The sequence below is a fragment of the Bombina bombina genome, chromosome 5, assembly GCF_027579735.1.
Source record: "Bombina bombina isolate aBomBom1 chromosome 5, aBomBom1.pri, whole genome shotgun sequence".
Classification (NCBI taxonomy): Eukaryota; Metazoa; Chordata; class Amphibia; order Anura; family Bombinatoridae; genus Bombina; species Bombina bombina.
The window spans coordinates 1050463589-1050484515 of NC_069503.1; the positions used below are offsets into that span (position 1 = coordinate 1050463589).

The 20927-nt window shown below is 38.6% G+C and overlaps 1 protein-coding gene across 1 annotated transcript in view; it reads left to right on the forward strand.

The window, feature by feature from the left end:
- COLEC10 (collectin subfamily member 10) overlaps nucleotides 1-20927 on the forward strand; it is a 95944-nt gene that overhangs the window by 62664 nt on the left and 12353 nt on the right. Inside the window, exons 5-6 of the mRNA XM_053713200.1 lie at nucleotides 9405-9458; nucleotides 16203-16298. Coding sequence (XP_053569175.1) covers nucleotides 9405-9458; nucleotides 16203-16298 — 150 coding nt within the window. The remainder of the gene's footprint in view (nucleotides 1-9404; nucleotides 9459-16202; nucleotides 16299-20927) is intronic.

Sequence of the window (20927 nt, forward strand, 5' to 3'; positions counted from 1 at the left end):
TTTTCATGGAAATGGGTAGATTAGGGTTAACTTTATTTTTATTTTGTGGGTTTGGGGGTTGGGGTTTGTATACTGTTAGGGGGTGTTTGTTTTGTTTTGTAGCAAAAGAGCTGTCAACTTTAGGGCAATGCCCTACTAATTGGTCTACAAACCAATTACCTGTGAGATAAAAATAAAACCTAAGCTAGCTGCAATATAACTATTAGTTATATTGTAGCTAGCTTAGGTTTTATTTCACAGGTACATTTGTCTTTAGCTTTAAATAGATATTATTTAGTTAATAATTGTAACTTTAATTTAGCTCTATTTTATTATGTTAAAGTTAGGGGCTGTTAGGGCTAGGGTTACGTTAGGGTTACATTAGGTTTAGGGTTAGGTTTAGGGGTTAATAGTTTAATTTAGGTTGTTGCAATGTGGGGTGCTGGCGGTTTAGGGGTTAATAGGTTTATTTAGTGGTAGTGATGTGGTAGGCTAGAGGATTAGGGGTTAATAACTTTATTTAGTGGCAGCGATGTTGTGTACGGCGGCATAGGGGTTAATAGATTTTTTATAGCAAGGGCGATGTTGGGGTGCAGGGGAATAGGGGTTAATAACTGTAGTATAGTGGCGGCGATATCTTTATTTAGGTGGCGGTGATATCGGGAGCAGCAGATTAGGAGTTAATAACATTGAGTAGGTGTTGGCGATGTCGGGGGCTGCAGATTAGGGGTGTTTAGACTTAGGGTTTATGTTAGGGTGTTAGGTTTAAACATATCTTTTTTTTCCCCATAGACATCAATGGGGCTGCATTACGGAGCTTTTCATTCCGTGCTTCAGGTGTTAGGTATTTTTCTGACACCTTCACCCTATTAATGTCTTTGGGGAAAGCGTGCACGAGCATGTCAAAACAGAGATTGAATTGTATGCGGTATGGAGCTTAAAACCACCATATCGACGCACAAGCCGGCTATTTCAAAACTTGTAATGGTTGCGCTATAGAGAGTTAAATAATGCAACTTTTGTTGCGTTCGTTAAATTCCCTATAACACAGGGGGGGCGGAGCTAGCAATCAAAGCAGCAGGACGTATCTCTTTAGAGCTCCTGCCATATGCACAAATAAATCAGTATTTTAAGCAAATTAGGGAATCCTAAACTCAAGCATTTTCTCTTATTTACACTCTGGAGAGCAGTTCAAATAATATTGGTCATTTTGCGGGGTAAAAGCCTATCCTAACAGCGATACAGTCTGGAGGCTACTGGATTTGACGGAGCAGTCTGGGTATAACTCTGGCTAACACTTCTGAGGAGCCCCTTCCTTGATCCCACTAGAATGGACCTGGAGGTCGCCTTGCACAAATTTGAGGATCGTTTTGGCGGAGCATTGGATGCTCACTTTACAGAGATGAGCCTTTTATTTTTAAAGCTTAGCGAACAGTTCCCTGCGCCACATGACATGCAAGATGGCGGAGACAACCCAGGAACCTCAAGCTCTGTTAGCGTGCAAACCTCATACGCTACCGAAATCTCTGTGTCCCAGAAAGCAGCCTCTGTTTCCACTGGAGGCCCCAGGCAACGCTACCACCAAGGCAGCGAGAACCCGACAGACAGACTGAGAACATCAGTCCCCGGATCAACTGTCACTAGCTCAGTTAAAATTATGGAGCTGTGCACCTACCTGATGGATTCTATGAGAGCACCATCGCACAACATGAACTCTGGAGCTGCCTCAGGTTTCTCGCCCTCCAGACTGTTAGATACCTTCGATCCTCCAACCTTACCTAACGGAAGCTCTAGGCGGAACATGTCATCATGGCCCTGCGGTCCTCTCTTGCCAGGCAGACATCTAGGGGCCTATGTGGTAGCAGTGGCGGGCATTGGCTAGAGGAACATCTCTAAGCACACCAAACACAGCCTATATACATATATAGGTATCCTCACCAACTGACCTTTACTGAAACTTCTGCTCCTGTTATCACGACCATGTCAAGCAACCAATACCTCTGCAGATATCGAGGGTCCTGGAAGACATTTATGATGGCTACAACGCCGGATACCTTAATCCTCCTAGACTACTTGAGCCTTTTTTTTTTGTGTGTCAGATTCTGCACTAATTTAGGAATAAACGCTATGCCTATGTAAACGGTCAACTGGGCAGTATTCTCTAGCCAATCATATCTGGGTTGTTCAATAACTAGTTTGCTGCAGCTAAAATACTACATCATACGTATACAGCTTTAATTGTACATATGTATAGGGTAACACACATGTCTTGTCTTTAGCTAACAATTGTTGCTGACCATCAAAGAGGATCTGTAATACACTACCATGTTCTCACCATATTTTTCATAGTATGTATACCATCTACACTTTCTAGTTAACTCTAAGCTGTAAGTTTCTAACATTTTGCTCATAGCATTGTTCATTATTATATATCTGTTCGGTTATAACCTTTTTTTGGCCTATTTATTTTGACTCACATAAGTGAATATCTCAGTGTCACACTCTTTCTCTATACTGTGCTGTCCCCTGGAGATTGATCTCCTCTGTCCTAATATATCTGCAGATATATTCTAGGTCATGTCCTCTGTCTACAGTTTAATTCTATATGGATACCTGAACGCCAGTTTATTTTGCTTTCTGTTATAGGGTATAAAGTTATGTCTGTGACCACTGTATGCATTACTTATGTAATAGAACTCTCTTAACTACATATGCATGCTTGATATCTCTTGGAACATGACTTCTTGCTCCCATATCGAGCACACACTTATTGTACTGTAAATTCAGCATCTTAATGTTTGTTGCTCATGGCTGGTCTACTCAGAGATATTCAGTCCTTGTCCCATATGTTTATCTTAGCGTGAAGCTTGCTATTATGACTTAAATTACCTCAAGGGAAAATTCTCAAGTGTGCTCTCACTCTGTTTATTGCTCCCATCTCTTACTAATTATGGATATATATGTGAGATATATTATAAGTTTTGCTATAAGGGCAATAGTATACCACATACTCTCCCAAGTATTGCTATATATTTTATTCCCATACTAACCTTCTTTAAACTTGCACATTCAGGATATAACTTTCTCAGATACCTCCCATCTCTATCTGACCCCTCTCCTCCCTTTCCCGCCGGCGATTAATACCTGCGGGTCATATCCCTCCTCCTTTTACCCTCATTGCCTATAGTTGGCACCTTCCCAGGAGAGGGGCTCATGTAGTTATCCTTTACCTTTTGCATCTATACAAATGTCCCCCCCCCCGTTAGTATCTGCTCCAGCAATCTACCCTTACTTCCACATGCCCTAGTTTTAATCTACGAGAGACGCTATGTAGGAGTGCACTCAAAAGCCCTGAGATTCAATTCCATTTCACTTGAAATAGCCCTGTAGTTTGTAGCTTCAGAATAATTCATCTAGCTCCGCCCCCCACCCCCTTTCCCTCTCCCCTTCATTATGAGCGGCTCTTGCCCGCTGCGTTTCCCATTACCCCATACACTCAGGCCTACGGGGGGCCTGATAAAAGCGAGTTCCCTATCTCTCACTATTCTCAGATTATAGAACACCTCTTTTCTGGGAGTAAGGACCATTTGTTACCTTTATTATTAAAAAATCGAGGCTTCATTCCTATAAGTCCCAGCTACACATGTTTTGTTTACACTATTTCCATTTCATATTTAAGGTCCTAAAGGTGGTGCTATAACTAAGGTCATTTGTTTTCCCTATGTTTTCATTCTAGATATCCCCTATGTTATAGACTCCTATTCTTAATTAAATATTGAACTTCTATTGACTAGATATTTCTATAACAAATACTACATTAGCACACCAATGTATTAATCCTTATATACCTTCCATATGTGAAATGCATCAGTTATTTTTATTGTATTTGTTTCACCCTGGGACTTACTTTCTTTTCTGTTATTTCCATTTAATGTCTCAATAAAAATTTATTTAAAAAAAAAAAAAAAAAATTCCCTATAACACGCGTAACTTGCAATCTACCTGTCTGTGAGGTCTATGAGCTGCTTGATTACAGACAGCTGATTTTTTTTTTACATTTAAGTCAACGTGGCAACAACATATCTTTAAAGATATTCACCTTTAGATTTTTGTTTTTGTAACAATGATATTTAAATTTCAAATGTCTTTTTAATATCCTAAATAATTATTTTTACACTGTTTTACTGCTCTGTATTCTGCTCTTTATCCCTTAGTTTTCTTTACTATCCAGTAGGTGGTGCACAAGAATTGCAAAGTATATTTTATTTTTTTATCTTTTATTTATGAAAAGATTTTAACAAATAGCAAAGAAATACAATAGTTTTGCATAATAACACCAGTAATGATTTACATAATTAAATAAATCCAAAGGAATTTGCCAAAGAAAAATATCTCAGTGTAACAATTACATACAATGGGGCCTATCTATCAAGGTCCGGATAGAGCTTGAGGCCCCGTGTTTCTGGCAACCGCTGCTCCATAACCTGTCCGCCTGCTCTGAGCAGGCGGACAGACATCGCCGCAATTCAACCCGATCAAGTACGATCGGGTTGATTGACACCCCCTGCTGGCGGCCGATTGGCTGCGATTCTGCAGGGGGCGGCGTTGCACCAGCAGCTCTTGTGAGCTGCTGGTGCAATGCTGAATACGGAGAGCGTATTGGTCTCCGTATTCAGCTAGGTCTGGCGGACCTGATCCGCACTGTCAGATCAGGGCCGCCAGACTTTGATAAATAGAGGCCACAGTCACCATTGGTTGTTGGCACATCACAAACACCTATATAAATTTAAATAAATGTTTATCAATATGGTGCCAACTATCTCTGTTGATTACATTTTAAAACAGGGAAGCCCTGTGGTGACACAATTGTTAAATAACTTACGCCTAGATTTAGAGTTTTGTCGGTAACGACCCGCGTAACTAACGCATGTTTTTTTTCTCCCGCACCTTTTAAATACCGCTGGTATTTAGAGTTCACAGAATGGCTGTGTTAGGCTCCAAAAAAGGAGCGTAGAGCATAATTTACCGCCACTGCAACTCTCAATACCAGCGGTGCTTACGGATGCGGCCAGCTTCAAAAACGTGCTCGTGCACGATTCCCCCATAGGAAACAATGGGGCAGTTTGAGCTGAAAAAAAACCAAACACCTGCAAAAAAGCAGCGTTCAGCTCCTAACGCAGCCCCATTGTTTCCTATGGGGAAACACTTCCTATGTCTGCACCTAACACCCTAACATGTACCCCGAGTCTAAACACCCCTAACCTTACACTTATTAACCCCTAATCTGCCGCCCCCGCTATCGCTGACCCCTGCATATTATTATTAACCCCTAATCTGCCGCTCCCTACACCGCCGCAACCTACATTATACCTATGTACTCCTAATCTGCTGCCCCTAACACCACCGACCCCTATATTATATTTATTAACCCCTAATCTGCCCCCACAACGTCGCCACCAGATACCTACAATTATTAACCCCTAATCTGCCGACCGGACCTCACCGCTACTCTAATAAATGTATTAACCCCTAAAGCTAAGTCTAACCCTAACACTAACACCCCCCTAAGTTAAATATAATTTAAATCTAACAAAATAAATTAACTCTTATTAAATAAATTAATCCTATTTAAAGCTAAATACTTACCTGTAAAATAAACCCTAATATATCTACAATATAAATTATAATTATATTGTAGCTATTTTAGGATTTATTGATAGTGTAGTGTTAGGTTTAATTGTAACTTAGGTTAGGATTTATTTTACAGGTAATTTTGTAATCATTTTAACTATTTAATTTTAACTATTTAATAGCTATTTAATAGCTATTGTACCTAGTTAAAATAAATACAAATTTGCCTGTAAAATAAATATTAATCCTAAAATAGCTACACTATAATTATAATTTATATTGTAGCTATATTAGGGTTTATTTTACAGGTAAGTATTTAGCTTTAAATAGGAATAATTTATTTAATAAGAGTTAATTTATTTTGTTAGATTTAAATTATATTTAATTTAGGGGGGTGTTAGGGTTAAGGTTAGACTTAGCTTTAGGGGTTAATAAATGTATTAGAGTAGCGGTGAGGTCCGGTCGGCAGATTAGGGGTTAATACTTGAAGTTAGGTGTCGGTGATGTTAGGGAGGGCAGATTAGGGGTTAATACTATTTATTATAGGGTTATTGAGGCGGGAGTGAGGCGGATTAGGGGTTAATACATTTATTATAGTAGCGGTGAGGTCCGGTCGGCAGATTAGGGGTTAATAATTGTAGGTAGGTGTAGGTGACGTTGGGGGCGGCAGATTAGGGGTTAATAAAAATAATATAGGGGTCGGCGGTGTTAGGGGCAGCAGATTAGAGGTTCATAGGGATAACGTAGGTTGCGGCGGTGTACGGAGCGGCAGATTAGGGGTTAAAAAATTTTAATAGAGTGGCGGCGATGTGGGGGGGCTTCGGTTTAGGGGTACATAGGTAGTTTATGGGTGTTAGTGTATGTTAGAGCACAATAGTTAAGAGCTTTATAAACCGGCGTTAGCCCAAAAAGCTCTTAACTACTGATTTTTTTCTGCGGCTGGAGTTTTGTCGTTAGATTTCTAACGCTCACTTCAGCCACGACTCTAAATACTGGCGTTAGAAAGATCCCATTGAAAAGATAGGATACTCAAATGGCGTAGGGGGATCTGCGGTATGGAAAAGTCGCGGCTGCAAAGTGAGCGTTAGACCCTTTCCTGACTGACTCTAAATACCAGCGGTAGCCAAAAAACAAGGTGTTAGGAGCCTCTAACACTGGTTTTGACGGCTAACGCCAAACTCTAAATCTAGCCGTCTCACTTTAAATAACTTGATAAATAATTTATACTAAGTAGAAAAAACTCATGAAGATATGTGAATAAATGTTCTTTATTACAAACAACCGGGACAATATACTGTCGAATTTTGTCTAATAAATAAAATACATTTTTTCAGTTAGTTTTGTTTGCTCTTTAGAAAGGCGGCTTGTCTGCTGAAACCGGTTGAGCTTTTTATAGTATAAAAGAGCTTTTATGTTATTTTATTAAACTGGAAATTCAACTGTATTTTTTTTCCGGTTGTTTGAAATAAAGAACATTTATTCTTTATTTAGTAGCCGGCCCATTTTTGGTTCAGCACCTGGGTAGCACATGAAACGTGTGTCTAGTTTAGTTATTTTAAAGTTGTTTTAAAAAAAAGTTCAGTGTTTCACCAAACAAAAAATGTGCTCATCAAAGTCATGTCCTTCCAGGTTCCTGCTTTCTCTCTGATTGGCATTCATTTTAGTTCTTCCAGAGATGGCTGGGATGAGGTTTGCAAGGGAAATACATGTGTACACACAAAGTAAAATAGTCCTTGCAATTAAAGGTGTTTGTGAAACATTGTGTTTTAGGATAAGCCCAATTACTTTATATACCAATAGTATGTGCAGTCTGTTTATCTATGTTGGTGTCTGTATGTCAATTTATGGTCAGCAGGTCAGATTACAAATAAAAATGTCACTACTATGATGTAAAAATGTAACCATGGGTGTCCATCCTCAGGCCCAAAGGCAACCATTCAGCCCTTCATTGGTTTTAATTTGATTTCATTAACCAGAGTGTATAGATTATATACATATAAGTACAGTGTGTGTGTATAAAAAAAAATATTAATTGTAAGGGGGCTGGAAGTCTTAGTGAGTTCCCACACCTTTTTTTTTTGGAGGGCGTCACCGTATTGCACTATGTTTGGTCTTTTCATTTGAGCTTGAACTACGCTGAGGGGACACCGGTGTAAACATTACCTTTCCTGAGGGTCAAAGTCTTCACTTTCACAGGGGGTCTGCGCCGCCATACAAAGATCAAATTGATACATTGGGGTATATTTATTAAGCAGCGGATGCTCAATTTTCCATTCCAGGATTTAAGAAGCAGCGGTTTTAAGACTGCTGCTCCTTAACTGACTTCAATCATCCCGATCAGATACGATTGGGATAGTTGACACCCCTTACTAGCAGCCAATTGCCCGCGAATGTGCAGGGGGCGGCATTGCACAGGCATTTAATTATACATTTTTGTGCAACGTTAAATGCCCACAGTGTATGCTGTCAGCATTTAGCAATGCAGGGCAGACATGATTTGCTATAGCGAACCATGTCCGCCCGGGGTATGATAGATCTACCCCTAGTGTAGAGTTTTTATCCAAGTGGGCAGAAAGATGTTTAATCGGCTGCTTCTTATATGTTATTTTTATTATTTTTTTATTTTTAATTCTGTGGCAATAAAAAAATAAGCATTATTCCTATACATACTTTATTTAAACATGCTTACTGCATGCTTTTTTTTTTTTTTTGCCCGTGTCTTATGGCTTTGAAGTTTGCCTAATTTTTTTTAAATGTAGACAGTTATATAATATTAAAATTTTGTCAGTCCTATCTCATATATTGGGATAGAAGACAATCCAAGGTTTATATGGCAATATTGTTTAGTTAAATATTTTAAGATAAACTTATAAATTAGTACAATCACAGTGTTATTAATGGGATCAGTGACATACTCATTTTGCACTATACTTCATTATCTAGCAAAAAGCCTGTATCCAAGCGAAACTGAAAAGACTGCTCAAAAACCCTAACAAAGCAGCAAAACAGCACATGCTACAAATCTCTATACTGCCAGCACTGGTCTAGATTACAATTGTAGTTTATAGATTTGGCAGGGTGCACTATCAATATCACTAGACCGCACAAGGATTAGTGTGCAATCTGTATTACTAGTCCATAGCAAAGAATTACCAGAGAATGTTTAGAATGACCAACATCAATTTATCAAGCCTTATACTTTCGTGGATATTGTGGCTGTGCTAATATTTTTACGTTCCACGGTCTCTTCTCATCCAGCACCTCTTTAACTAGTAACATTACAGTATTATACTACTACACTACATTAAAAGCATAATCTTTACAAAACACCTCTATGGGTATATACATCTCCTAAAATAAATATATTGGGGTCGATTTATCAACCCGTCAATGTATCTGTTTCCGTTCGAGCCTTCAGGCTTGCCGGAAACAGGAGTTAAGAAGCAACGGTCTTAAGACTGCTGCTTCTTAACTTGTCCAGCTGCGGACAGCAATCAGCCTGATTGAATTCGATCGTGTTGATTGACACCCCCTGCTAGCGGGGCCACAGATGTGCAGGGGGCGGCATTGCACAAGCATTTAACTAGAAATGCTTGTGCAATGATAAATGCCGACAGCGTATGCTGTCGGCATTTATCAATGTGCGGCGGACATGATCCGCTACAGCGGGTCATGTCCACCTGCACATTAGAAAATCTTCCCCATTAAGTTGAAATATATGGACAGTAGATTTCACATTACACGTTATGACATTATTTCTTCCTGTTTTATTTTTTAATTTTGCTTTTCTTTAGGTGATATGGGCTACACAGGCTTATCTGGGAACCCAGGAGGAAAAGGAAAAACAGGTACTGTAGCTTATCACTTTAATAGAAGGAAAACATATAGAAAGTTCTTGTTTTTATTGTATTCATGCAGTGAAATAGCTTTAATTCAAGTTGAAAATATATAATTTATTTCCAAAAATCCCCTTTGACATGAAACAGTTTGAGATTGTATTAGAAAATGCTTAATTATGAGTAGAAAAAAAAATTGTTCCTAACTATTCAACAGGGGGATTCGATAAGATAATACAAAACTATGTAATGTTTACTAACAAAATGACAGTGGCAATTCTTGTCTACTCCAGTAACAAAGTTAAAAAATATAATTAAAGCTCAGCATACACCATATTCTAGGAGATTGTTAAAAAAATAAATAGCCACGGCTGTAGCTCTTCAATTGTTCCACAGTCAAAATTATTGCTGCACTAGCACAAAAAGGTTAAAAAAACTCTTAATTTCATATTTAATATGTCTATGTACAATACTTGCAATTAGGTTTGCCAACCTTCTTGTATTTCCCGGGTTCTCCTGTAATTCAATTTAAAAAAATAGCTGTCTCCTGGCTAATGTATTATACTGTGTAATAGTGCACAATTTCCCATGCACACACAGCCAAGGAACGAACAGCAGGTTTTTTTAAATAATTTTTTATTGAGGTATAAATTAAAGGCATACAGAAAATTCACATTAGTTATTCCAGCTAGGTAGAATATCCAATAAGCATATGGAGGCATAAAGATACAATACATATGAGTCATGCCTAAGACCAATAAACCTTCCAGGATAGGTATGATTCTGCTCTTGGACCTCAGATTAACATATAGTATAAATATAGGAAGGCATCGTGAAGTAGAGGAGACCACTTATGGATCTCATATGAAAAACCTCTTTTATTTTTAATATTATGTTTTAAACAATGCATGGAATATAGTTTTTAGGCCCATCTCATACCCTAAGAGAGTGAACAATATCAACTGATAGTTGGGAACTAAAGATAAGTCAATGCAAAGTATAAATGGTACATACGTTACATTATGTTGTACTGTAAGAATTACTAATGAAGAATATAATGAGAGTGCGGTATAGACAAGATAAACCGTGTAGTTAACCCTCCTAAGCTAGGAGGTTTATTATATGGGAGGGGGGGAGGTGGTCATCTAAGTATGAGAAACAGCAACTATCACAGAAAACATGTCACTCCAGAAAAAAGGTAAGCTATTGCTTCTTAACTCGGGGCAAACAAACTTTTATAAAACAAAGTGACAAATCCATTCGGAAAGTCTCAAGAGCCCATGGGTTACTAGTAGATACATGAAAGAGAGCTAATTGCATGCTGGACTTAAAGCATTCCTGGCATAATAGAGCCTAAAGATTTAAGCTGATAAATTTGACGTGATGCGTGCAGCTCAATTATGGCATTATAAGTAGAGAGACCATGCAGAGTAACAATAGTACAGGTCCGGCCTACACTAAAAACATATCAAAAACTTAGAGGGGAAGCTGTGCATCACAAGGCAGAAGTGGTCATGGCCTCAGGTTACGAGTTTAACACACTTTGTCACCTACAAAAAATGGAGAATCTGGAATATGTTTACATATATGCTGTCTGTTCTTCTACCATGCTTTCAAAACAACCATGGCATCACATTGGACTGTAGTAGTACACAAATACCTTGAGCTATCTAATAAAGGGAGAAACGCATACCCAATATTGAGTGGCAAAACTCCCTAGGAGGCTAAGAAGTCTACAATCCTTGTGTATGTTACCTATTTTATCTATCAATAAAGAAGTGGGAAGGCTCAGACATCTCGGCCGCAGACATCCAAGCCCTCAGGAACATTTAGTAGTAAAAGCACCCCATGAGTAGATAGCCAGATATACAAGGTCAAATATCTTTGTAGGAGGCAGTGTCTATTATCCGTGTGTAGAGAGATAAATACAAATAGGAGACAAGCACAAGTAGAAAAATTGATAGGCAGTTAGCTACATCAAAGGAGATACTACTCGACACAATTTGGGGGGAGGTGAAAAATATGGAGCCATATCCAAGAGGGCTAATATCTTGAAACATTAGGATGTTAAAATAGATATATAATAACAGAAGTAGCATTCTTTAAGGAATAAGGACTTATATATAGCAACAGCTAAATATAACTTGCAGGACAATGTTATATTTACGCTAGCGGTAGAGAATATATATTATATTTGTGAGTGTGTAGCTCTTGATAATTACCTGCTAAACCTCCCTTAGCTACTTGAATTATATTGTTAATGCCCATTGTGTAGGAGAGATAGTCTGAGAGCTAACCTATTTAACAAATTATGGGGATATGATTCTAACCACATTACTAAGTATCCGCTGATGTATCAGACACCCCAGAAATCTTATATTAATTCTTAATTCCTGTGGAGAGATAATAATTAAAAGGCACAACAAATAAGCTTACAAATAACCTGTAAGCTTAGCAAACATATATAACTTACGCATCTCTATAGTTAAAGTTACAACAAATGACAAAAAAAATATTTAACCAACTCAAAAAATAAAGTGGAGAGCTAGTTTAGACCTTGGGGTAGCTTATAGTTATGTAACGGTCTGTTAAAGGATACATGCAATGTATTATCTAAGTGCAAAACAATAGTGATCATATCAGTGTAGTTTCAACTTTAACAAACATGCCAATCAACAGTAGTAAAGGATATTTGGTCTATGTAAAACGCAAGTGCAGAGTAGCTCATCCAATAGGTTGAAACTATTTATGTCTGAAGTCTGACTAGTGCTCTGTGCCTCTGTCTAATGTCTATTGCCTTCTCTGCCATAGAGTCTATGATGGCTGATATTTTATTATAGGGCTGGGAGTAATGAGGATGTCTCCAAGGGTCCCACTCTTAATATGCCCCCCAGGGTCCCAACTCACGATCGCCATATTCACTCCCTTAAGTTCCATGGGTTACTGATTGAATGATAAGCCAGACAGGACCAACAGCCATGTATATTCTGGGTGTCGAGTATAAAAGCCTTCCTGAATCTTCATCCATTTGAGCACCATAGCTTTCTGAATTATCCCGAAAAATGATAGCTAAGAGATAGTGAGGCCGTGGCAAATATGGGCTGCCAATTCGCTGGTCCGCAATTGCAAATGCGAGTCCCCAACCGGAGATCCCATGTATACGGGCCACAAGCACTGGGGCTCCTGAGCACAACCACTCCCGGACTCCACTGGAACATGGTCAGGATCTATAGTGTGCACAGTGATTTGGGTTTCTTTGCACTTAAATGCCTTGCACAGAGTTTCTGTAAGTGCTGCATGATGCTTATCAAGCAGGCAGCGCATCTCGCCAATATTTAACAAGCAAGTCGTCACGGCTTCCATGTTGGCTTTCCGATATAGGTATGCCCTGGGCTAGAAGAAAGCTCTCAGTCTGGTTGTTGTATAGAGGTTTAACGGCTGTCCGCACACTCTCCCTCGCTGGAGTAGGTAGGGAAACAGTAGGAAGGTTTCTTTTTTCAAAATTATAACAGGGCCTGCGGGAATATTTCAAAAGTGCTGCACCCTTGTTCCAAAATGGCTCTTGCCGAACTTCACAAACTGTTTGTGGATAAATCAGTGTCCCAGAGGAAGCTGAAAAAGGTTTACACTGTCCCATAGTGAGTGTAGATAGTTGCTCCAACTTTGTAGTCAGTTATCATTCATATTTCAATGAAAGTAAGCCATATTTGCTGCCTGTAGATGAGGAGCGGCTCAAACATGTGACTGCTCCATAGATAGCTTGCTCCACCCTCCCAACAGCAGGGTTTTTTATATTATTAAGGGATTTTTTTTTTAAATGGTACAGTGCTATTTAGCGGCCAAAGTGTAGGAAGCAGGGAATGTTGCAAACTTTAAAAACTTTAGTTATAAGCTCAGAAGCTCTGCGGCAACCCTCTTTCCTGCACGTCAGTCTGCGGCTTGTGAGTTACATGCAGACTGTAGAGCAAGGGTCAGCAATCTTGGCACCCCAGTTGTTTTGGGACTACATTTCCCATGATGCTCAGACTCTCTTTAGGCTGGCTGAGTATCATGATGGGAAATGTAGTTCCAAAACATCTGGGGTGCCAATAAAAAAAATAGCTGTCTCCTGGCTCACATATTATACTGTGTTATAGTACTTAATCTCCCATGCACACACAGCCAAGGAATGAACAGTAGGGTTTTTTTTATTATTAAGGGAATTTTTTTTTTTTTAAATGTTACAGTGCTATTTAGCGGCCAATGTGTAGGAAGCAGGAAATGTTGCAAACTTTAAAAACTTTCGTTATAAGCTCAGAAGCTCTGCCGCCACCCTCTTTCCTGCACATCAGTCTGCGGCTTGTGAGTTACATGCAGACTGTAGGGCAAGGGTCAGCAATCTAGGCACCCCAGATGTTTTGGAACTACATTTCCCATGATGGTCAGACTCTCTTTAGGCTGACTGAGTATCATGATGGAAAATGTAGTTCCAAAACATCTGGGGTGCCAAGGTTGCTGACCCCTGCTGTAGAGGATGGCATTGGGGATTTCCAGTTTATAAAGTAAATCAACCGTAGTACAAAATTGACTTATCTCTCATATGTGGGGGGCTGCTGAGCTCTCCGAGCAAGATGCGCACACAGATGAAAGTACCTGGTAATGTGCAACAGCCTTTTCCCCTTCACAGATGCATTGCTTATATATTTTATTGCCTCACATCTCTCACTTTATGCTGGGGGACACCTAATAGTAGAAGATGTGAAAGTAGCAGTACTGTTATAACCTCCTTTGGAACAAGGTTGAATTATTTATGCCCTAAATTAAAAACTGATTGTAACCAGAGGTACAGAGTCAGCAAGCTCCTCCAAAAAACATTATAGACTTGCAGAGATTGCATCAAGGAACTGGCCGTGCAGAGTTACTCATGCCACCGCAAAGAATCTAGTAGTGGATAGAACCTGCTCAATAATCTACTGAAAGAAAACACATTTACCATTCATCCTAAAGAAAATACCATACTGTACTGTACTGCAAATGTGATACTGGCGCCATCTATGGTTAAACAGCAGGTAATGCCATACACCGTGCTAAAAATGCAACAAGTATTTATATCAACTTTAAAAAATGTTATTGAAGTGTTTACCATCCCATTAATGTTCTTATCAATAAGCAAGCCAGTCATGAGTGTACAGTGTATAGTTTCTGCAAGGAGCGAGTGTAAGGGTCAGCACAAGACTAGAGTGTCTTTGTTTAATATCGGTAGTTATACAATTAGTTTTCCTGATGCTTATATATTGTCTATCATAGATACACATTTTATACTATTTTTATACCAGGAAGCCATTGCTGCTCTGTGTATGGAAACATTATATACATGATGTGACCTGTTTATTTATTTATTTATATATATATATATATATATATATATATATATATATATATCATTATTATCATTTATTTGTATAGCGCCGCCAAATTTCGTAGCGCTGGGTGCAATGACAGGGGTATACAATGTATATATATATATATATATATATATATATATATATATATAACTATTATATACTTTGTTGATTTCCTTCATGAAATGTTGTAAATTCCTAAGTGATTAAGATAGAATATGCAATTTTAAATAACTTTCCAATTTAATTCTATTATCTAATTTGCTTCATTCTCTTGGTATCCTTTGTTGAAGAAAAAGCAATGCACATGGATCAGTCAAAAACAGGAGGAACATATATGAAGCCACCAATCAGCAGCTCATGAGCCTTCCTATGTATCATTTTCAACAAAGGATAACAAAAGAACAAAAATTAGATAATAGAAGTAAATTGGAAAGTTGTTTAAAATTGCATGCTCTGTATGAATCATAAAATAAAAAAATGGGTTTCATGTCCCTTTAAGGCATGTCCTTTTAATTAAAAATTTTGAAAATAAAAGATATGCTTTTCAAATTAAATAGAATCTCTAATTTTGTTTATAACCTAAAAGTCTCATATTATGGTGGTTTTGTCCCAAGTCATTTTTGTGCATACGATAAATGCAAGTTTAGAATGTTGGTGATACATTTATTTAATTCTCTGGAATTCCAACCTACCAAAATGAATGTCTCTTTTTTTATACAATTAGTATGATTTTTGGAAGGTAGTTTACCTTACCAATGCAATTATTTGATTTCACAGTTAAAGGGCAACTTCCATAATTTATTTTGCTTCATTTTTTAAATATACTTATTTGAAGAAAAAGCAATGCACATGGTGAGCCAATCACATGATGCTTCTATGTGCAGCAACCAATCAGCAGCTAGTGAGCATATCTAGATATGCTTTTCATCAAAGAATATCAAGAGAATAAAACAAATTAGATAATAGAATTAAATTAGAAAGATGTTTAAAATTGCATTCTCTTTCTAAATCATAAAAGAAAAAATCTGGGTGGCATGTCCCTTTAAGAAAAGTATCCAAATCACTATTTTAAGATGCTTAGGTACAAGGTAATCACAGAGGTAAAAAGTGTATTAATATAACAGTGTTGGTTATGCAAAACTGGGGAATGGGTAATAAAGGGGTTATCTAATAGACAAACCTTTTAAAATAATGATGTGAGCCATGCAAACATGTATTATAACCCTACCTATATGTTATTATTGCATTTAATGCTATATATTAATTATATGATTAATTTGCTGGAAAACCATGCCACTGAAACCTAATTATATTGAATGGCTTTCATTGTTTAGCTTTTTTTAATTAAAAGTTTATTTTCTTTTGTTACTAGGCAGCTTTTGTGACTGTGGAAGATACCGTAAAGTAGTGGGACAGTTGGACCTCAGTGTTGCCCGTCTCAAATCATCTTTACAATTTGTTAAAAATGGTTTGTATTCATGATCAACAGCTCTAGCATTTTGGTGTAGATGGAAATGGTTAATAAAATAACATAACTTTAAAAGGTTGCAGACCCTACTAATTAGAATTATCCACCTACATACTGACATAGTAGCAGTAAAGTTAGAAAAGACAAGGCCCCAAATATTGCAGTAAACAATGGATACACACAGACATCACATTTATTTGCTTGTCTGTCTGTCTCTCTGTCATTTAATCTCAGCCCCATCCTCTTCAACATCTACATGGACCCCTCGCCGCCATCGTCCGACAACACAACCTCAACATCGTCTCCCACGCTGACGACACCCAGTTAATCATCTCACTTACCCGAAACCCCGCCACGAAGGACTTACAGCAATCGCCACCTGGATGAACAACAACTGTCTCAAAGTCAACACTGAAAAGACCGAAATCCTCCTCCTCAGACCCACCAAATCTGCATGGGATGACTCCTGGTGGCCCACAGCCCTCGGACACCCTCCAACTCCAACACACCACGCACAAAATCTAGGCGTCATCCTCGACTCATCACTTTCCATGGGCCGCCAAGTCAACGCCGTCTCTTCGAATTGTTTTCACATACTCCACCTACTGTGAAAAATCTTCAAGTGGATCCCCACCAAAACTAGAAAATCTGTCACCCACGCCCTCGTCAGTAGTCGACTGGACTACGGCAATGCACTCTACGCCGGGTCCACCATCAAGCTCCAGAAACGACTCCAACGCATCCAGAACACCTCGGTCAGACTCATCCTCGACATCCCTCGCCAAAACCATATCACCGAACACCTAAGGAACCTACACTGACTCCCCGTCAACAAGAGAATCACCTTCAAGCTCCTAACCCATGCATTCAAGGCCCTCCACAACATTGGTCCTGAATACATCAACCACTGTGTCAATTTCTACACCACCTCCAGACAACTCCGCTCTGCCAACCAAGCACTCGCAGTCATCCCCCGCATCAAGAAAAAACAGCTGGAGGAAAATCCTTCTCCTATATGGCAGCAAGGTCATGGAACTCCCTCCCGCTGCACCTCAGACAATCCACCTCCCTTACAAACTTAAGGAAGGACCTCAAGACCTGGCTCTTCGACTGAATTGTCTTCCCTTAGGCCCCCTCTCCCTCCCTCCCATAGCACCTTGAGACCCTCACGGGTGATTCATTTGCGCTTTACAAGTACCCAATAGAATAGAATAGAATAGAAGTACTTCCCTTTACATTTATGTAAATAATTAGAGTATATAGAGTGCTGTCTGGAAGTAGGTGTTATTTAAAGAGACACTGTACTTTAAATATTTTTCCCCTTAATGCTTTCCAAATGACTTGTTATACCTACTGCAGAGTATTAAATGTATGGGAAATTGTTCCCTCATGTTTATTTTTGTATTGAAATACTTGTTTTTTCTCAATAAAACAATCACCTAGGACATGTCGGTAACAATGGGCTAAGCCAGCAAGTGTTTGTGTTAGGTATTAAAAAACTAATTATAGCTGGCGGGGGTTGAATAAATAAGCAGCTATTTAACATACAACATCTCTCTCTACCTCAAACACCCCACTGGGACAATAATCAGAGCTCCTGTTCCCATAGCTTTTCTACAGAGAAAACATTTGTTAGTCATATTTTCAGTGTAGGTGGGGTTACAACATGCAAAAGTAGCTATTTCAAATAACAAATAAAAATAAATTAGCAGTTTACAAACAATAAAATACACTCCAGCAAGTAATATGGACCATTGGAAACACATTAAAGGGGAGGAAATGTCCCTTTAAATACGCATATATTACAGGCATAAATAAGCAAATACACTGAGGCCTATTCATGATGCTGCGAGCGGACATGATCCGATATTGCGGATCATGTCCGCTACACATCGATAAATGCCGACAGCATATGCTCTTGGCATTTATCATTGCACCAGCAGTTCTTGTAAACTGCTGGTGCAATGCCGCCCCTTGCAGATTAGCGGCCGCTAGCAGGGGGTGTCAATCAACCCGATCGTATTTGATCTGGTTGATTTCTGCCGATTTCAGTCCGCGGCCTCAGAGCAGGCGGACAGTTTATGGAGCAGCGGACTATGGAGCATGATAAATATGCCCGACTGTGTTTTCCTGCTGCTTTGGGTTTCCTTATGCTTAGAGCGCTTGACAGGGCATAGGACGTACACCCAGGTCAGTCGTGAGTGCAGTTTATCACTATGTCTTTTAATTATTTTTTTGATCTGTAAGCAGTGTTTAAATCCAGCAAGGAAGTTAGGCCCCAAATACTATAGAAGCCTCCATTTTATATGTTTTTATGTATTTGATGTAAATTGTCCATGTGTGAGTATCAGCTAAGTGATTATTTACATATGTTGTTAATCCCTAGTAGATTTTGCACCCAGTCTGCTCTGGGTTAATTAACCATGTCAGGGGATATGCATGGATATTCTCAGTGCTTCTGCCCATATTACTGCATCCAATTTAGTTTGAAGACTAGTTCCCGGATATGGGAAGTGCGCCCATTCCAGTTTGTGAGTGCAGTTATAAATATATACAGTATAGCAAGGGAAAATATATAATCATATGATGATTTATATAGTAGTTATATAAGTGTCAAGTGAATCACATAGCTTGGAAAGAAAGGTTATATAATCCAGCAATATGCCCCATTGACTCCTGTAATAAAAGCGCAGATAGACATTGAGAGCGTTCTTCCTTGTATTCCTCTTTAAGAATGTGTTACTTATTAGATAAAATTCATCCTTTCACAAACATGCCATTCTGAAAATGTCATCTTATTGTTATTCATTATACATTTTCCCATGGTTTGGCAATGCAGTACGAAAACATATTCTGACCTTTTATTTTTTATTTTGTTTTTAAGATACGGGACCAGATTACAAGTGGAGTGCTATTTAGCGCTTTCACTTGCGAGCTAACTGTGCTTGAAGTAAACTTTTAGTGCACTTCGGTTTCCACTCAAGTTGAAAGTAAAAAGTTATCGCTCACGCGCTACCATGATACATATAAAAAGCCAAAGTTAGAATATTGCGCACGATAACCTACTCCCCTATAGAAGTCAATGGAGAAAAAAAATAGAAAAAACACCACACTCGTGCGCAACCGATAACACTGCTAACATTCTTTCATCCAATATCGTTTTATGTCTGGCATTAAAATAATTAATTAACAGTTGTAATATTGAATAAAATAAACAAATGTATCATTTTTAGCTATATTATAGTTTCATGAAGGTTAAAAAATAAGCTGTTCCATAACAATAAAAATAAATAATTAAAAAAGTAATAAAAAGTAAAAAAAAAAAAAAATGCATCTCTAAAATGTCATATGTTCAGAAAAGTATCTTACCCCTTTTCACCTAGCTGCTACATATATGGACTGTATGGCCCCTATTTCACAAAGGTCTGTCGGACCTCACTTAATGCGGAGAGCAATACGCTCTCCGTATTCAGCATTGCAACAGCAGCTCTTGTGAGCTGCTGGTGCAACGCCTCCCCCTGCATATTCGCGGCCAATCGACCACCAGCAGGGGGGTGTCAATCAACCTGATCATACACGATAGGGTTGAATTGCGGCAATGTCTGTCCGCCTGCTCAGAGCAGGCCGACAGGGTTATGGAGCATCGGTCTTTAGACCGCTGCTTCATAACTGGTGTTTCTGGCGAGTCTGCAGGCTTGCCAGAAACACGGGCGCTCAAGCTCCATCCAGAGCTTGATAAATGGGCCCCTTAATCTCCCAACATTCACAAATCTATATCTGGGACTAAGAGGTTGAGGACAAAATGTGGGTGGTCATGGGATGTGCGTGGAGGACACAAAGAAGGAGTATATGGTTATGGTATAGGTACAGAGTAGTGGCGGTCCATGGTTGAGATTGGGCAATTCTGAAACAGAGTAAGGTGGTCTTTGGGTTTGTTTAAAGGGGCAGTAAACTTACAAACTAATGTTATATAATTCTGCACTATGTGCAGAATTATATAACATTAGCTTACCGGCAGATGTATACATTAAAGTATTGCAGAAAATGTTTATGTTTTACCAGAACGTCGCTCCTTGCTCTACTGAGCGGGTCTGGTTTTTACACAGTGCATCTCAGCAACACTGTCTAGTCATAGTGTGCCCGGTCGCGCCATTAAACTGAATGTAACTCGCTCCCGCTCTGGTCTAGTAAAAATAAATTACAAAGTACAGTTACACTCATAATAACACCATCTAATACAAATTATTCAAAAAAATAGCACACAAAAGTTGTAAAGACTCAAAGTTGTAAAGACTCAGATGTTCTAAAAAAACAGCAGGCAAAGGGCTGTAACATAGAGATACATACATATACATGTCTAATGATGTGTGTATATATATATATATATATATATATATATGTTTATATATGTATTTACAGATATACTGTATATACACATATAAAGACATAAATACATATGTACACATACAGTATACAGACATATATATAAGTGCATTGGAGCCATTTGCAGTTAAATAGATGAAAACGTGTACATTTTAATAAAGTGTTATTCTGTATATGTACTGAAAATGTTTCACATTCCAATGTTCTGCACATAGCAGAATATGTTCTATGTATTTGTAAATAGAT